Source organism: Leucoraja erinacea, chromosome 24 (assembly GCF_028641065.1).
Source record: "Leucoraja erinacea ecotype New England chromosome 24, Leri_hhj_1, whole genome shotgun sequence".
Classification (NCBI taxonomy): Eukaryota; Metazoa; Chordata; class Chondrichthyes; order Rajiformes; family Rajidae; genus Leucoraja; species Leucoraja erinaceus.
The window spans coordinates 21,842,988-21,861,548 of NC_073400.1; the positions used below are offsets into that span (position 1 = coordinate 21,842,988).

At 47.0% G+C, this 18,561-nt stretch overlaps 1 protein-coding gene across 1 annotated transcript; it reads right to left on the bottom strand.

The window, feature by feature from the left end:
• Positions 1–3,676: 3,676 nt before the first annotated feature.
• On the bottom strand, positions 3,677–6,207 carry LOC129708770 (potassium voltage-gated channel subfamily A member 10-like). The gene has a single exon (XM_055654724.1). The coding sequence runs from the start codon at positions 5,180–5,182 to the stop codon at positions 3,677–3,679; it is 1,506 nt and encodes a 501-aa protein (XP_055510699.1). The 5' UTR covers positions 5,183–6,207.
• Positions 6,208–18,561: the final 12,354 nt, after the last annotated feature.

Below are 18,561 nucleotides of genomic sequence, written 5' to 3' on the forward strand. Positions count from 1 at the left end.
CTGGCCAGTCCGCCACTGTGTAAGAGAACAAATGAGAATCGCCAAAATTTGCAGTGTAACAGGGAGCTGCAGAATCTCGTTCAGAGCTAGGGATTGTTTCAAGGGGACCAACAAGTTTAACGGTCACAAGAGTGCAACAGGGTGTCACAATGTACAACATAATTTCACAGAGAGGTGTTGAGTGTCACATAGCTGCAGAGCCAAAGTGCCTCTAATACACCATTTCATTTCTGCCTCCACCACCACCCGTGACAGCACGTTCCAGGCACCCACCACTCACCCGATTTTCAGGCCTATAGCCTCCACGCTACAGGCACCTACACCACGTGGTCTGACTCCTTGGTCCTACTGCTCTCTTCTTAAAGAAATCAGTCTGAAGAAGGGTTCTGACCTGAATCGTCACACTGCCTTTTTCTCCAGAGATGCTTCCTGACCTGCTGAGTTACTCCAGCACTTTGTGTCTATGTTAAGTAAGGTAATGTGTCTGTCACACATTTTCTGCATCACACACTTTAAAGCTCCCTGCCACCATGGTAAGGCCAGTGATTCTCGTGCTGTGGAGTTTGTTTTGTTCTTTCTTATGCTCTTACTCTGGTGCAGCATTGTGCTTCCCTCCTTGCATATTCCCATGGGTTTGAAGATGTCCTCATTCTACTGTAGTTCTGATGACTGGAAGATAAATGTGTATGAATTCCTTTACCTAGAATGGTCGTTATACACCAACCAACAAATGATCTTGACCAAGCAAGTTTTTGCTAGGTTAAGGGTCAAAGACGATTGGAGACCAGGCTCTGCTGCACCAAGATAGTGCATATTTGTATTGTATTGTATTGTATTGTATATTGTATATCTTTATTGTCATTTCCTGAGTATTCACATACCCAGAGGAAACAAAAAAACGTTGCTCAACCAGTGTCCATTAAAAATAAATAGAAATCAAAAATACATGTATCATGAACAAATTTAACACTCTACTAAACATTCAACAGGCGTTCCGATCGGCAGCGGCACAACAGTGGCTCTGCTGCAGTGTGTCCAGGTTGGTGGTTGGTGCGCGATACTTGGCAGGGGGCAAAGTCCATTTAGCAGTCTTATAGCCTGTGGGAAGAAGCTGAGGAGCATCCTGCTGGTTTTGCAGCTAATGCTCCTGTACCTCTTCCCAGATGGCAGGATGGAGAAAATGTCATGCGATGGGTGGTAGGGGTCTTTGATGATGGAGATGGCTCTGCTGATACATCTCTTCCTGTATATGTCCAGCAGGAAAGGGAGTGGAGCACCAATAATCCTGCTGGCGGTCTTCACAATCCTGTCTAGTTGGTGCCGTTCGTACGCCTTGCAGCTCCCGAACCAGGAAGTGATGCCGTAGGTCAATGTGCTCTCGACAGTCCCCCTATAAAAAGTCCGTAGGTGTGTAGTGGGGAGACCTGCTTTACGTAGTCTACGGAGAGGGTGTAGTCGCTGCTGGGCTCTCTTGACCAGTGCTGTGGTGTTGGCCGTGGACGTCAGGTCATCAGACAGATGTAGTCCTAGGAACTTCACGCTGCTGACCCTTTCCACATCAGCTCCGTCGATGTGCAGAGGGGTATGGTGTTGTTTCCCTGCCCTCCTGAAGTCAACCACCATCTCCTTAGTTTTTCCCACGTTAAGAATGAGGTTGTGGGATTTGCACCAACCTGTGAGCAGCTCCACCTCCATCCTGTACGCCGATTCATCATTGTCACTGATGAGACCCACCACTGTTGTGTCATCAGCGAACTTGTTGATGAAGTTGTGGTTGAGTCTAGCAGTACAGTCGTATGTCAGCAGACTAAACAGCAGGGGGCTTAGGACACAGCCTTGGGGTGAGTCAGTGCTCATATTTGTGCATGATCTGTGACATTCTTGTACCCAATGTATCTAGCCGGTAATGGTGAATTCCACACTATGATGCTTTGAAATTAACCCACTAATCTTGCATAGATGCAGATCTAAATCTGTTCAGAACTCTGATCATGAATCTCACTCAATAATTAACTTGGGCCTGTTGATATATCTGGTCGCATTGTTAAAACTTGTGCAGACCAACTGGCTGGAGTTTTAATGGACATCTTCAACATCTCATTGCTGGTCTGATATTTCCACCTGCTTTTAAAGGGCATCAATAATACTGGTGCCCAAGGTGACATGCCTCAATGACTACCGACCAGTGGTACTAACATGCTTTGAGAGGTTAGGTATGGCGCATATAAACTCCTGCCTCAACAAAAACCTGTACACACTACAATTTGCCAACAGACACAACAGGTCGATGGAGGATGTAATCTCACCGGCTCTCCACTCTGCACTGGACCACATGGACAATATAAAAACATCAAGTTGTTGTTCATAGACTGCAGCACACACATCCCCATCAAGCTCACGGAACTGGGTCTCCACGTCCCTTTGCAAATGCATCTCCGACTTCCTCATCAACAGCCCGCAATCTATGAATTGGCAGAAACACTTCCTTCTCGATAACCATCAGCAAAGGAGCACCTGCATGTTCTGCCCCCTGCTCCACCCACACTATTCTCATGACTGTAACACAATTCCAACTCCATCTTCAAATTCACCAACAACACTACCACTACTGCTATGTTTACATATCTGTTCTGCTGCTGCAAGTAGAATTCCATTATTCTGTTTCAGAACATTTGACAATAAAACACTTGACTCTTTGAGTCATAAAGTAATACAGTATGGAAACAAGCCGTTCGGCTCAACTTGCCCACACCGGCCAACATGTCCCAGCTTCACTAGTCCCACCTGCCTGCGCCTGGTCCATATCCCTCCAAACCTGTCCTATCCATGTACCTGAACAACTGCTTCTTAAGCGATGGGATAGTCCCAGCCTCAACTATCTCCTCTGGCAGCTTGTTCCATACACCCACCACCCTCTGTGTGAAAATGTTACCCCTTGGATTCCTACTAAATCTATTTCCCTTCACCTTGAACTTATGTCTTCTGGTCCTCGATTCCCCGACTCTGGGCAAAAGGCTCTGCATCTACCCGATCTATTCCTCTCTTGATTTCGTACATCTCTATAAGGTCACCCCTCATCCTCCTGCGCCCCAAGGAATAGAGACCCAGCCTACTCAACCTCTCCCTAACTCTTGAACCTCAAACAGTTGTCTTGATCCAGATCCACATGAACGCACACATTGAACTTGATTGATGCTGGCCTAGCCCCGATTGCTGATTTTACTGGACTTCAATCTAGGAAACACACAAGACCAAACCTAACACTCACCAGGTCTTTCCAGACCCCACATATTCAAGACACCTCCTAGAAGTAGTTCCAATCCATTCATTGTTCTGACTCCTGACAGTCCTCAAATTTGATGCAGCATCTTGAACATGAGTGTAATGAGGCTCAAATTGCAACTCCAAACCAATTAATAATGTGACATTAACCCCTGACATTATCAAAAACCATGATTCAAATGTATGAGTCAGACACCCCGACCACACCACAACTGGACTCTATTTATTCTCTTTCAAATGCAGGTCTCCTGTTGCATGGCAAAGAAAGGTCTGGATAGGATTGGAGGAGGTGCTTCCTAATAACAATAGTGACACACGTATGAGATTGGTTTAAGTGCAGGTAAGAGGATATTCCTGGTGAGTGGACTCATTGCTATCAGCTGTTCTTGATGGTTCAGAATGCTTTGGTTTTATTTATGGAAGCGATGCAGTCCCGCGGGACGAATCCTGCCGTAATCAGCTCCTTGCAGTCAATTGATGTTGAGATGTTCTGCTTCTCCTCGTTCTCCGTCTCTCGGTGGTAGAAGTAGTTAAAGTTAGAGACAATAACAGGCACAGGTAGGGCGATGGTCAACACTCCCGCGATGGCACACAGTGTCCCTACCACCTTGCCGCCAATGGTGACAGGACACATATCTCCATATCCTACTGTTGTCATTGTAACAACAGCCCACCAGAACGCATCAGGGATGCTGGAAAAATGGGTTTGAGGCTCATCCACCTCAATAAAGTAGACGGCACTAGAGAAGAGGATGACTCCAATGAAAAGGAAGAAGATGAGGAGCCCCAATTCCCTCATGCTGGCCTTCAGAGTCTGCCCGAGGATCTGCAGTCCCTTGGAGTGTCTGGAGAGCTTGAATATTCTGAAGACCCTGACCAGCCGGATGATCCGCAGGATGGCCAGGGACATGGTGGGCTGCCCTTGAGTCTGACCATTGCCTATCTGCTGGGGTTGTTGCTGCTTGATCAGCTCAGTAACAAGTGTCACAAAGTACGGAATGATGGAAACCACATCGATTATATTCATCATGTCCCTGAAAAAGTCAGATTTACTGGGACAAGCTACAGCCCTGACAAGCAACTCAAAGAAAAACCAGAGCATGCATGCTGTCTCAATGAGAAAGAAGGGGTCAGTGAAGAAACTGGGAGCAGGACCAGAGCTTTGGTCGTGGTGAGCCGAACCACTAAACTTGCCCAGTTCCACGTCTTCCCGGAATTCCGGCAGTGTTTCCAGGCAAAAGATGACAATGGAGATGACAATGACAAAGACCGAGACCACGGCTACACCCCTGGCTGCACCAGAACTCTCAGGATACTCAAACAGCAGCCAGAGCTGCCTGAAGATTGGGTGTACGGGCAGCTGAACCTCCATTTCCTTAATGAAGCCCTCTTGCTCTCTGAACTGTTCCATAGCTTCGGAACCCAGCTGGTAGAAGATAATCTCATCCGTAAAGACATCGAGGGGCACGTTGGCAGGTCTTCGCACCCTTCCCCCTGACTGGTAGTAATAGAGAATTGCATCAAAACTTGGTCGGTTTCTGTCAAAAAAATATTGATTTGTGAGGGGATCAAAGTAGGGCATGCATCGTGCAGGGTTTCCCAGCAGTGTGTCCGGAAACTCTGCTAAAGTTTTCACGTGAGTCTCAAACCTCAAGCCAGCCACATTGATGATTATTTTCTGACTACCCTCCTGCGCCAACAACTCGTCCATCTCCTGTTGATGCTGCCAGGTCACTTGACTCAGTAGCTTGTCAGTGGGGACGTCACAGTCCAGCAAGTTTCTCCATTTCCACAGCATGTTCAGACAGGAATCGTGGAGCTTAGCCCGACTGGCAGGGATATCATTATCATCAACATCCTCAGGACTCACCAAAACCAACTCCATTTCACGCTTCGGCATCGCAGAACCCTCATCTGTGGACTGCTCACACTCTTTAGGGACCTAGGGATAAGCACAGTCAAAGCACTGACACTGTCACATATGGCAATACAAAACAGTAGTATAGTTAAGGTGCAGAGAAAGTAAAGGGAGAGAGTAGAGAAAGTAGATGAGGCAATAAGAAACAAAGAGGCAAGAGAAAATGGATAGAAGAAGGATCTGAGAATTGAGAAGTGGAGATTGAGTCATGGAGGGGTACATTGAATACTGGGCAGAGGTGAAGATGGAGGGGGAACAGTGAGGGACACGGTGAAAGGCAGCGAAAGAGAAGTTGAGAGAGGAAAGGTTAGGAGCAGCAAGGAGGCTGGAAATAGGGTGCAAGTGACAAAACAAGTTTTTTTAGTGGAAATAAATTATTACCTTTCTTGGGAAGATGAGGAGCTTAGTGCCCTGAGGAGTCAAGTTCAGGTTGTGGCTCATGGAAGATTGGACTTACCGGAAAGATTCTGGCAGCTCCTTATAAAATTGTTAGCTTTCTCTCTGGAGATGTCGGGGATCTTGGGATACCCAAACAACTGAATGCAAACACAGAAGTTCCAAACTTCCCTCATTGTCTCCTGCCTGTGCCCTGAAACTGATATTCTCATGCCATCCAGCACAGCAGTTTTCTATAGTTCAGCTTCAGCTGCTGGGTATACAGCTTCAGCATGTTCACACATTTCACAGGTAAGCCTCAGAAAAAATTTTTGGTTTGAGTGGATTTAAAATTATTTGTTTTAAACATTTTGTAAAGTACTTTTGGACAGTATTTGGGTGTTTCTGTAAATAAGGTGATGACATGGGTGACCACGTTTTAAAGTTATTAAATCATAATGAAATATCACAGCATTAAAAATTGCCTTACCTATGATCCTTTTGAGCTAATTTGTGATCAAATTCGACCAAAATCTGACCAAAATTTTATACTTTCAAAATTTGAGAACAAAACGAGATTTAAAAAAAAAAAAAGACATATAAGTAGAGTTGCTAACTTTCTCACTCCCAAATAAGGGACAAGAGGTCAAAATAAGGGACAAAGACCCGATGGCAATTCATTGACCGACTCAGCTGTGGCTGGATGAATGATGAGTTGGACCGGGTGCTTGACCGCACAAAGCCCAGCCGGCGGGCCAGCTGAGGAGTTTTGGTCCAGGCGCCGGACTTTGCACGCCACACCGATGATCGGCCATGATAGGGAGAGGGGGTGGTGTCGGCGGTAAGCGAAGGTCTGAAGGTCAGACAGCTGGCAAGGCTGCCGACCGACGGGGCCACGGGCAAGGCACTACTGCTGCACTCCATGGGCTGCACTAAGTCAGGACGAGTGAGACGGGGCTGGACACGGTGCTCCGACCCGACAGTCTCCTCGACCCGAGAAGTAGCAGTTAAATATGGGACAAGGGCAGGACAAGTTTCGACCCGAGTAGTAGCAGTCAAATACGGGACAAGGGCACAAGCAAACCATTCCCTTTCTGTGCAGACACAATCTCCTTTTGGTTCTGGATACAATATCACACTTGCGGAAAAATCTCCAACACTGTCCAGGATGCACTGACCCAAACATGTAAAAACATTAAGAAAAATAAAAGCAGAAATGGCTGCAAGGTCTTCAATCCATTCCACCATTCAGTTAGATAAGTGACGATCTGATCTAGGGCTTAGATCTGCTTATTTTATTTGTTCCCCACAGGCGCTGTCTCACCTTTGGACCAATTTCTGTTGATCTCAGTCTTGACTATTTTCAGAGATTCAGCTTCCAATGCTCTCTGTAATAAGAAATTACAAATATTCTTGTCCTTTTGAGAGAAGAAATTGTTCCTCAGCTTACACCTAAATAGTAACCCTTTATTCTAATACTAGGCTAGCTGCAGACCCATCGGGTCTGCTCCCCCAATGCAATATTCCACCACTCACCCATTCTCCCAACGCAACCCGTTCCCCCAAGGCAATATTCCACCAGTCATGCATAGCTCCCAACTGCGCAGGCGCAGCTCATTTCTCCTCATCCCCAGCACTCCCTCCCCCTCCTCTTCACCCTCCCTCTTCTTTCCCTCCTCATCCCCTCCCCCAATCCTTCCCTCACCCCTCCCTCCCTCTCCTTACCCCTACCCTCAGTCACTCCTTCCCTCCATAACTCCTCTCCCTACCCCCCTCCTATCTCTCTATCCCCCAACCCCCCTCCTCGCCTCCCCCAATCGCCCCACTATCCCACCTCACTCCCCCACTGCCCTCCTCTCTCTATTCCCCACTCCTTACCTCTCCACTCCCCCCTCCTCTCCCTCCTCCCTCACTCTCCCTACTCACCTAGCCCACTCCCAGCTCCTCTCCCTACCCCCTCCTCACGCTCAATCCCCCCACTCTCACCTCACCAGGATCTTTCCCCTCTCCTCCTCCCCAATCCCTCCCTCACCTCTCCCTCCCTCCATAACTCCTCTCCCCACCCCCCTTCTATCCCTCTATCCCCCACTCCTCACCTCCCCCTATCCCCCCCACCCCTCCTCAACTCCCCCACTGTCCTCCTCTCCAACTCCTTACTTGCCCCACCCCTCCTTTCTATTCCCCCTCCACCCCCACAAGACATGAGACAGGAAAAAAATTCGGCAAGGCCCCACCTCCACCGCAGCCTCAATGAACATCGGCCGGGGCCACGCGGGTAGAAGCCCGGGTCGGACGAAGCGGCCGACGGCGCCTGCGGCTGGGCACCACAGAGACATTGAAGTGGGCTCAGCCACTTGGCACCACGGATGCGCCCGTAGACGCAGCTCCAGCCAGCAGAGCATTGGTGATGCTCACTCCGCTCCTTCAGCTTTATATTCCCCTCGCCGGGCGAGGCTGACAATGGACCCGGCCAATCAGATGGCGCAGGAAGAGGCGTCGCCATCCCGGCGACTGACAGGAGAGGAGACCAATCTGCGCATGCACGTTTAAGATTATTTAAACCTTATTAACTTTTAAAATATACCATAGATCGGAACAAAACTTGTTGCCTTGTAGGTGGCAAGGTGGTGAAAAATCATAGCATTCTCGTGTACCGATTTTGCGCAAATAGACAAAATCACAAAACCGGAAGAGCACAAGATCAGTGTTTTCGTTATGTATGGATAATGCTCCATGTTCTCAATAGTCACAGGAGGGAAAACAACTTCTCCACTTCCATCTTGTTCCACAACGGCATTAAACACAGCCACACATCATTCCTGGGCACAGCATACATGACTCTCCATTCAATGCCGATGGCATCTCACCAATACTTGGACAAACACAAGACAAACCTCTGGCCATCATCACCTTTGTAACTTGGACAAGTCCTCACTTGTTCTGTAGACAATGGCTGACTATACTGGATACAATGTTGCACCTCACCATTCCTGAATGTTCTGCTCACATTAATTCTCAGTTCTCTGTGCCTCACTAATCTTGGACATTCCTTACCCATTGTTGACAAAGATCTCGCCAACCCTGCCCAGCCATCCTGGACTTTCACACCATTCCTGTGCAGCGGATCTCCTTAACACTATATCCCCTTTCTGGTAACAGTGGTTCACCAGTTCTCATTTACATGCTCTATATGTACTGTACACTGCATCTCATTTTATCTTACTGTTTTGAAAAGAGTTCACCCCTTCTGAATTCCCCCTGCTCTCGATACCATATCTCACCAACATGCATTACATCGAGCCATAGTCACACAGCAGGGAAACAGGCCCTAACTTCCCCACACCGGCCAAACATGTCCCAGTTTCACTAGTTCCACCTGCCTGCGCCTAGCCCATAACCCTCCAAACCTGTCCTATCCATGTCCCCGTCTAACTGTTTCTTCAACCTTGCGAAGGACCCTGCCTCAACTACCTCCTCTGGCAGCTCGTTCCATACACCCACTGCCCTTTGTGTGAAAATGTTACCTCTCAAATTCCTATTAAATCTTTTCCCTTTCACCTTAAACCTATGTCATCTGGTCCTCGATTCCCCATCTCTGAGCAAGAGAATCTGTGTATCTACCTAATCTGTTCCTCACATGATTTTATACACCTCTGTATGACCAGCTCTCATCCTCCTGTGCTCCAACAAACAGAGTCCCAGCCTACTCAACCTCTTCCTATAGCTCAGATCCTCAAGTCCTTGCAACATCCTCATTAATCTCTGTACCCATTCCAGTTTCACATCTTTTCTATAACATGGTGCCCCAGAACTGAACAAAATACTCTAAATGCAGTCTCCCCAGCGTTTTATATAACTGCAACATAACCTCCCAACTTCTATACTCAATACTCTGATTGATGAGGGAAAATGTGCCAAATTGCATGATCAGTCATGGATGCGATGACATTCCCTGCCTGGGCAGTGAATCTCACTAGGCTAAACACTGCTTCAACTCACAGATATTGTGGCTCACTTACCCCAGACACAAACCTGCAACAGTTCTGGACACTGCTTCTCACCCGTCATGAATGTCACCCCGCACATGTCCCATGCACTACCCTTCACCATCCCGGACAACCCTCACCTGTCTCGGTTAGCGCTCCTTATCTGTTCCAGATACTATCCTTCATCTATCCTGGACACTACCCCTCATCCTTCGAGCACCCAGCTCCTCACATGTCCTGGACTCTGCCCCTAACCTATCCTGAATGCTGCTCCTCATCTCTCCTGGATACTTCCCCTATATTCTCCTGGACACTGCCCCTCTCCTGCATTTGAAACTGCCACTCATCTTCCCTGGACACTACCCCCAACCTGTCCCAGACACTGCACCACACCTGTCCAAGCTACCACCCTTTACCTGACACAACCAAGATTCCATCCTTTTCCTGTCCCCACCACTGCCCCTCTACCCATCCCGGTGCAGTAACCTGCCTCCCCTGAACACACTGTCACTGATCCTGGACACTGCATCTCAAGCACAGGACATTGTCCTGGAATGGTTCACATGGCATGGACTCTGTTTCTTTCCTGTTTGGCTGTGCACCACACCTCATCTCTCCAGGAAAAGGTGCTTCACTAGTCTCGCACACAGCACCGCATCAGTGTTCAACATTGCACCTCACCTGTCTTGGTCACAGCATCCTACCGATCCCTGACAAAGTCGCCGATGTGATCGGAACACAATATCTCAACTGTCCTGCACACCACACCTCACTAGTCATGGAAACAGCCTTCTCCTGGATACTGTGCTGCATTTGTCCTGGACACTACCCCTCATTCTCCCATTGTCCTCATATGTCCTTGATTCTGCCCCTCTCTTGACCCAGACCCTGCAACTTGCATGGTCCCTGACCTCACCTGCACCCTGCCCTTACCTGGATTCACAGAAGACTTTACCTGTTCTGACTCATGACTCACCTCACCTATTCAGTGCACTGCCACTCACCAGTGATGTTCTGGAGGCTGCTCCCGTCACCGGTCCATACACTGCACCTCACGAGTACAGCAGTCCACCCTATCCAGGACTTCCTCTCCGCTGTTGTGGATGTCACAGCTTTATTCTGGACAGTGCCCCTCTCCTCTTGAAGACATCTCTTCTTACTTTTCAAGATGCCGTGACTCACCTATCACTACCGTGTTTCCGTGAGTGTATAGGAATGATCTAGGACTGAGTTAATGTAGATTAGGCTGAATTACTGTTACCAGATTGCATCACAGTAACCCAGCACCACAGGTAACAGATAGCATTTGATGGCTGAAATGAACGTCATAAGTGCTGGATCAAAGTGGACTAAGCAAGTTATTCTGTAGGTCATGGAATCACAGGGGTACACGGCACAGAAACAGGCCCTTCAGCACAACTAGTGCATGCTGACCTTTAAACACTCATTTGCTCAATTCTTACATCTCATCACTCATTTTTAGTGTGTGTTTATTGGTGTATTAGCTATGGGAACAGATGATGGTAGTAAGTCATGCTCATATCATAAGAGCAGAATTAGGTCATTCGGCCAATCGAGTCTACTTCACCATTCAATCATAACTGATCTATCTTTCCCTCTTAACCGCTTTCGCCCTGTAACTTTTGACACTTATTAATCAAGAACCTGTAAATAAATCTCCAGTTTAAAAATACCCAGCTGACTGTGACCATGAATTCCCCAGATTTACCACCCTCTGGCAAAAGAAATTCCTCCTCATCTCCTTTCCAATTGTGCATCCTTTTATTCTGAGGCTGTGCCCTCGGGTCCCAGACTCCAAATAATTATTCAGTAAGTTCCAATGAAGTCCCCCATCATCCTTCCAATCTCCAGTGAGTATACGCCCAGAGTTGTCAAACACTCATCATATGTTAACCAACCATTTCCAGGATCATTCTCGTAAACATCCTCGGAACCCTCTCCAACGCCAGCCCATCCCATCAGATATGAGACCCAAAACTGCTCACAGGTCTCCAAATGCAGTCTGACCAGTGCCTTATAAAACTTATAAAGTGTCTTATAATACAAAATTGTCAAAAATAGCAGTACATATGATGACTGCTATTAGGAAGGACTGGCAAAAAGGAAAAGTAAGTGAGGTATAATTTAGAACTCAGTAAAAGAGAACAAAGAGTTGGATAAATTAAATGAATACATAATATCAGAATAGATTGGCAAGAAACATAAAAACTTCCAAAGGATGGTAAAGGAAATTCCGGGCCAAATTGGTGTACAATTCAGTATGGATTAGCAATGTCTTGCTAATCTATTGATGATAGATGCCTTGGAGGTAATTGATGACATGAGTCGAGGGGAATATGGAGTTAGTGGTCGAGGTGGGGGGGGGGTAAAAGTCAGCCTGAAGTGAAGAAAGTCGTAATACATGCCCAGAACAGACATGGTTTATGACAAAGGTCAACAGTAGTGCTGGTGGTTGGGTTGATGGAGCCAGTGCCTAATTATATTAAGAATGGGCAGGGCGAGGGAATAGTAGGTGGTGAGATAGTTGGTGGAATAATCTTCTAGTGACATTGATTTAATCAGTGTCTACGGAGCAGGGTGGACTATGGAGATGATGTCACTAGTCAGGGAGACTTGGCAGACGCTTGGTCAGGGAAATATATGAATTCAGTGTACAAGGGTGAGTGTTGCGTCACTAGAGAGGGAGATTGTTGGCATCAGTGGTCAGTGGGTAGTACTAGCTGGCAGGCTCGGAGTGGCCATAGGTAGGGAAGTGAAGGCCAATTTTTAAGGAAAGCAATGGCATCTGAAGCCAGGGAGTAGAAAGGACAATGGCCAGGGAGATGGAGTTTGACCATGAAGGACACGATCAGAAGGAATGAAAGATGTGAAGGCCAGAGAGGCACAAATGGCCATAACCTAAGTTTTAATCTGCAATCTGAGAGGGAGGTGGTGAAATTGGATGTGTCGGAATTGCAACTGAGCAAAGGGGACTACAGAGGCATGAGAGAGGATGAGGGTGGGACAGCAATGGCAGGAATTTCTGGGAATAATTCGGAAGATGCAGCATCTTTTCATTGCAAAGAGGAAGAAAGATTCTAGGGGGAGAAAGGCGCAACCGTGGCTGACAAGAAAAGTCAAGGATTGCATAAAACTAAAAGAGAAGGCATGTAACATTGCAAAGATTAGTGGGAAGTCAGAGGATTGGGAAGCTTTTAAAGAACAACAGAAGGTGACTAAAAAGGCAATATGGGTGGAAAATATGAAATACGAAGGTAAGTTAGCTAATAATATAAAAGATAGCAAAGGTTTCTTCAGTTACATATAGAGTAAGAAAGAGGCAAGAGTGGACGTTGTACCGCTGTAAGATAATGCAGAAGTGATAATGGGGAATAAAGGCAGAGGAGTTGAATAACTTTTATGCATCAGTCTTCACAGTGGAAAACACCAGCAACGTGCCTGAAATTCAAGAGAGTCAGTGGGTGAAAGTTAGTGGAGTGGATATTACTAGGGAGAAAGTGATTGGGAAGCTGAAAGGGCTGAAGGTGGATAAGATGAACCAACTGGTCAGGCTGCATTTGGAATATTGTGAGCAATTCTGGGCACCATATCTGAGGAAGGATGTGCTGGCCCTGGAGACGGTCCAGAGGAGGTTTACAAGAATGATCCCAAGAATGAGAGTACGTTAACATATGATGAGCATTTGATGGCACTGGGCCTATACTTGCTGGAGCTTAGAAGAATGAGAGGGGATCTCATTGAAACATACAGAATAGTGAAAGGGTCGAATAGAGTGGGTGCTGAGAACATGTTTCCAGTAGTGGGAGAGTCTAGGACTAGAGGTCATAGCCTCAGAATTAAAGGACGATATTTTAGGAAGGAGATGAGGAGGAATTTAGTCAGAGGGTGGTGAATCTGTGGAATTCTAGCACGATAGATAGATTCTTGATTAGTATGGATGCATGAAGTTATAGGGAGAAGGCAGGAAAATGGGGTTCAGAGGAAGAGATAGATTAGCCAATATTGAATGGCGGAGTAGACTTGGTGGGCCGAATGGCCTAATTCTGCTCCTATCACATATGATCTTCAGATGCTGGACTTTTAAGCAAAACACAAGTGCCGGTGGAATTCAGCGGGACAGGTGGCATCTGTGGAGGGAATAGATAGGTGACATTTCAAGTCAGGACCCAATCTGAAGGTCCAGACCCAAAACCACACCTATCCATTCCCTCCACTGAGTTCCTCCAGAACCTCATGTTTCGGGGAAGAATGGATGGCTGTGTTCAACAGGCTGGATATAGGGCAGATGCCAGAAGGGAGATTGGGGCTGACCTGACCTGCACTCATTCACCACAAGAGCAATATGACAGAAATCAGTGGTCAAGTTGTCGTTCTGAACCCCGCTGAGATCGAGAGGCCTTGGTTACCTTTTGGAAACACAGGTCAGTTTACAAGAAGTTGAAACCAGCTGCCATTTTCCACTGGTATACTTGTTCAGGACAGTAGTACAATCAATCATTCCAACCATTACATCATTCAATGAAACCTTTCGTAAGGTGCCCACTCAGATGTCAGAACACAAATCTGTAATCAGAGCAAAGGTGGATGTTCAGCATGCGTATCACAGGTCGATTTATTTTCTTCATCCATGCCTAAACATTCTTTAGTTCTGAGATTCCATATCCAATTTGGTAATCCCATCTAACATCGAGATGAGGGGAAACACAACATTGCAACTGGTTCCAAATATGTCAGCAATACATCTGCAGCAAACCTGATAGTCAGACAGGTCTGAGAATAAAGAGCTAGATAAGTGAAAGCAAGCAAGAGCCTGCTATCAGGAGCAGTAAAATATTTACAAGCTTTGGGGAGGTGTGCGATGCCAATGTATCGCCTGCTGTAAGTAATACTCAGTCACGGAAAATTGACGCTTGAGCTTAAAGATCAAGCTGGAGATCAAGTCACATATTTTAAAGAGTGTTTCAACATAACTCAATACTCTACTAAACAACATTGAAGATGAAGTTGTAAGCAACAAAAAAATGAAATAGTGAGGGGAAGAAACACAGAGAGGGCAAGCTACAATCTCTAAACAATGCAAGGGAAACTGAGAGACTGGATCAGAACAGTAAAGTACCTCAGATACTGAAAACCCATCTAAAAATACAAAATGTTAATAATTCAGACTGGAGCCACTGGGCAAAGGGGATTTTGTATGACCACATCTTTTGCCATTTCATTGATTCCCAATGTGTTCTTTAATCAGAGTCTGGAACCGCATGGAAGTGACCAGGGACAATTTACTAAAATGTCCGATGAAGGCAAAGAAAAATTCCTATTCACAAAAGGTGCACCTTTTAAATTCTGCACCCCGGGGGCTGTGGATGCTCAGTCTTTGAGTACATTCAAAACATGGAGGAAAAGAATGTAGACACTGTGGGTATCCTCCAGGCCACGTCCCCTTCTCGCTGCTACCATCGGGCAGGACGTACAGAAGCCTGAAGTCTCACACCATCAGATTCAGGAACAGTTACTGTCCTACAGCCATCAAACTCTTGAAGCAACCTGCACAACCCAAATCCTACCTCTACAGCAGAACATGACAGCTTACCTCGTGTACTGCTATGGACTTAGTTTCTAATTGATTTTGTACTAATATATTGTTTTGCAGTCTTTCTTTCCCCACTGTTTTGCATAATGTGTAATTTAGGTATAATTCATGTTTTTGTGTGTTGACTGAGTCAGTACCTATCATACTGCTGCAAGAAAGGTTTTCATTGTATCCGTGGCTCACTAATGCATATGATAAATATGACAATAAATTCAACTTGACTAGAATAGGTAGCTGCAAGAAAGGGAGAGGGAGAGAGGGTGGTTTACAAATAATTAGTCAGAGATGATTAATACACAGGGAGCTACACAGATAAATCATACGAGATTCATGATGCACTTGTTACAAGGTACAGAGTGTAGGCAATACACGGGTGTGGACCATGTACAGACAGAGGGCAATTTAAAGGTAATTGGCTAGAGAAAGAGGCCAATGTACAGAGGGCTGGAGCCAAGAGAATCAATGCACAAGGAATAGAGTACAGAAGAGGGCACCATACAGGGACTACAGAAAGGGAGAGAGAGCAACATAGAAGTAAATAAATACAGAGAGCATTATGTCGAGAACTGAACACTAATGCCCCTGCCCCACTTAGGAAACCTGAACAGAAACCTCTGGAGACTTTGCGCCCCACCCAAGGTTTCCGTGCAGTTCCCAGCGTATTTTGTCAGTCTCCCTAATGATTGAAAGTGGTTTCCGCTTCTTCTATGAAGGTGGTTGCCAGAGGTTGCAGGTAGTGGAAGGTCTTACCTTCCACCACCTGCAACCTCTGGAAACCACCTTCAACTAGCATCGCAACCGGCTTCGACTAAAAAATTACCGATTTTTAAAACGGCAACCTATTTTAGTCGCGGCCGGTTTTGAATTTTTTGAAATAATCGCCGGAACATAGAAGAAGCGGAAACCACTTTCAACCATTAGGGAGACTGTCAAAAACCTCCGGGAACCGGTCGGAAACCTTGGGTGGGACGCAAAGTCTCCAGAGGTTTCCGTTCAGGTTTCCCAAGTGGGACAGGGGCATAAGTCAGCGAAGTACAGAGAGGACATATGTGCACTAACTAAGGGCATTGAAGGCAGCCACTGCCTACAGTCCATTTGTTTTTCAATCTTTTTTAAACTTTAGTTTTAAAGTTTGTTTTGGGGAATCTTTAACTTTTCTATGTGGGGGAGGGGGGCAGGGTAAGGGGGAAACTATTTCCCAGTCGCTTCCTGGTGGGGACACGACTATTCTCCGAGTCGCGGCCTCGCCCCCCCTCCTTGCAGCCTATCACCTGGATTGGCGAGGCCTTTCCTGCCAGGGACCGGACCAGAGCTTCAACAGCAGCGGCAGTGCTGGATTCACCGTGGAGCGGGCGATGCCTACCCGGATCACCGTTTGGAGCTCCGGAGCGTTGGGCCGCTGCTCCAACATCGCTGAGCTGTCGTTTGGGAGAGCTTCCAGCGCGGGCGGCGCTGAACAACATTGCGGAGTCCTGAGGCCCTTTGCCGAGGGCTGCCAGCGTTGCATCTCCGCTCAGCGCAGCCTGCGGACTTTGGGTGCCGCGGACTCCAGTAGGTGGTGCCCGACTCGGATGCCCAAGCAGCTGAGGAGGACCTCCAGTCCCGACGTCGGACTTCCGTCACCCCGGCGAGCGGGCCTGAGCATCGGGCCGCCCGGTGCAGCGACTGCAGAGGGCTCCGGAGGCCCCAACCATGGGTGAACATCAGGAACATTAGAAGAAGGCGACTGACTTTGGTGCCTTCCCTCACAGTGGGAAACTTTTGATGTTGAACTCTATCGTGTGTCGTGTTCTTTATTTTGTATTGTATGGTGATCACATTTCACTGTGCCAACTGGCACACATGACAAATAAATGTATCTTGTAAATGTATCTTGTATGGAGAGAGAGAACAATACACACAGAACGGACAATAAATGGGATTAGAGATAGGAACAAATATAATGGACAAGACAGAGGGCAATATATGGGCTCAGAGAATGCAATATTTTAGAGGCCAGTATGCAGAGTGAGAGCAATATGCAGAGAACTCACAAATCTGATTTTATGTTGTTGAGAAAATGACAAAGATGATTGATGAGATAGAGCAGCGGATGTTGTCTATATGGACTTTATCGCATTTGGCAATGTGGGCTTGTCCAAAAGAATAAGTCACATAAGATCTATGGTGACTTGGTAAATTGGATCCATAATTGACTTGGCCATAGAAGCAGGGTGGAAGGGAGTTTCTCTGATTGGAGGTTGGTGACCATTGGTGTTCCTCAAAGGGCAGTGCTGAGACCTTAGTTGTTGTGATATTCATGATTTGCAAGAAAATGTAGGTCATCTAATTAGTAACTTTGCAGGTGACATACAAATTGGTGCAGTTCTGGAGAGCTGGAAAGATTGTCAAGGAACACAGCAGGATGTAGATCAGCTGAAGATTTGGGCAGATAAGTGGCAGATGAAATTTAATCCGATGAAGTTTAATGTCATACACCAGAGGGCATAGGTTTAAGGTCAGAAAAGGAAAGATGAGAGCTTTTTGAAGCAATTTTTTTTTTTTTTTTTGCAGAGAGCAGTGGGTAATTGGAACCCTCGGCCAGAGGAGACGGTGGAAGCAGATCTGACAGGAATGTTTAAGAGACATTTAGATAAACACATGAATAGGCAGGCAATTGAGGGACATAGCTCATGAGCAGGCAGATGGAACAATTTTAGATTGGCCTCATGATCACTGCAGACACAGTGGGCTAGAGTCTGTGCTATACCCTTCCATGTTATATGGGTTGACTGGACAAAGATAAAAGGAGGGGGGGGAAGAAGCAGCTTGGGTGGCTGTGAGCGGCCGCCGTGCCAGACAGCGGAACCGGCCGCCACCTCAGCACCTTCTGCCGGCCCCTGCTCATCTCTGGCAACTCTCTGTCTAAAAACCTGTCTCCTGCCACTCGCTAGCCTCACTCATGTCCCGCAAATCCTTAAATTCCAACAGCGCAATTGTTACTCGGCTGTGGGAATTTAAGGATTTGCAGGAAGCGGCTGACATGAGCGAGCGGCAGGTGAGAGGTGTTCAGACGGAGAGCACTGCCAGAGGTGAGAGGGCCAGCAGAAGGCGCTGAAGTGGTGGCCAGTTCTGCTGTCGGATCCCGGCGGTCGCTCGCAGCTCCCCGAGCTGCTTCTATCCCCGGCTACAGTGCGGTTGCTTCACGTCCGGAGAGCTGCGGCAGCGGTGAGTGAGTCACTGCCATTATCCCCGACCCCCTCCTTCTCAACACTCCTGCCCTCCCCGCAACTTTATTCCTGGCACAGGCTATCCACACGCTGTGAAAGGAACTCTCCCTTGGTCCCTTGAACAAGTGTTGTCATTCAATAAGATGACAAATGATTCAACTTTTCCCTGTACTCCCGTTT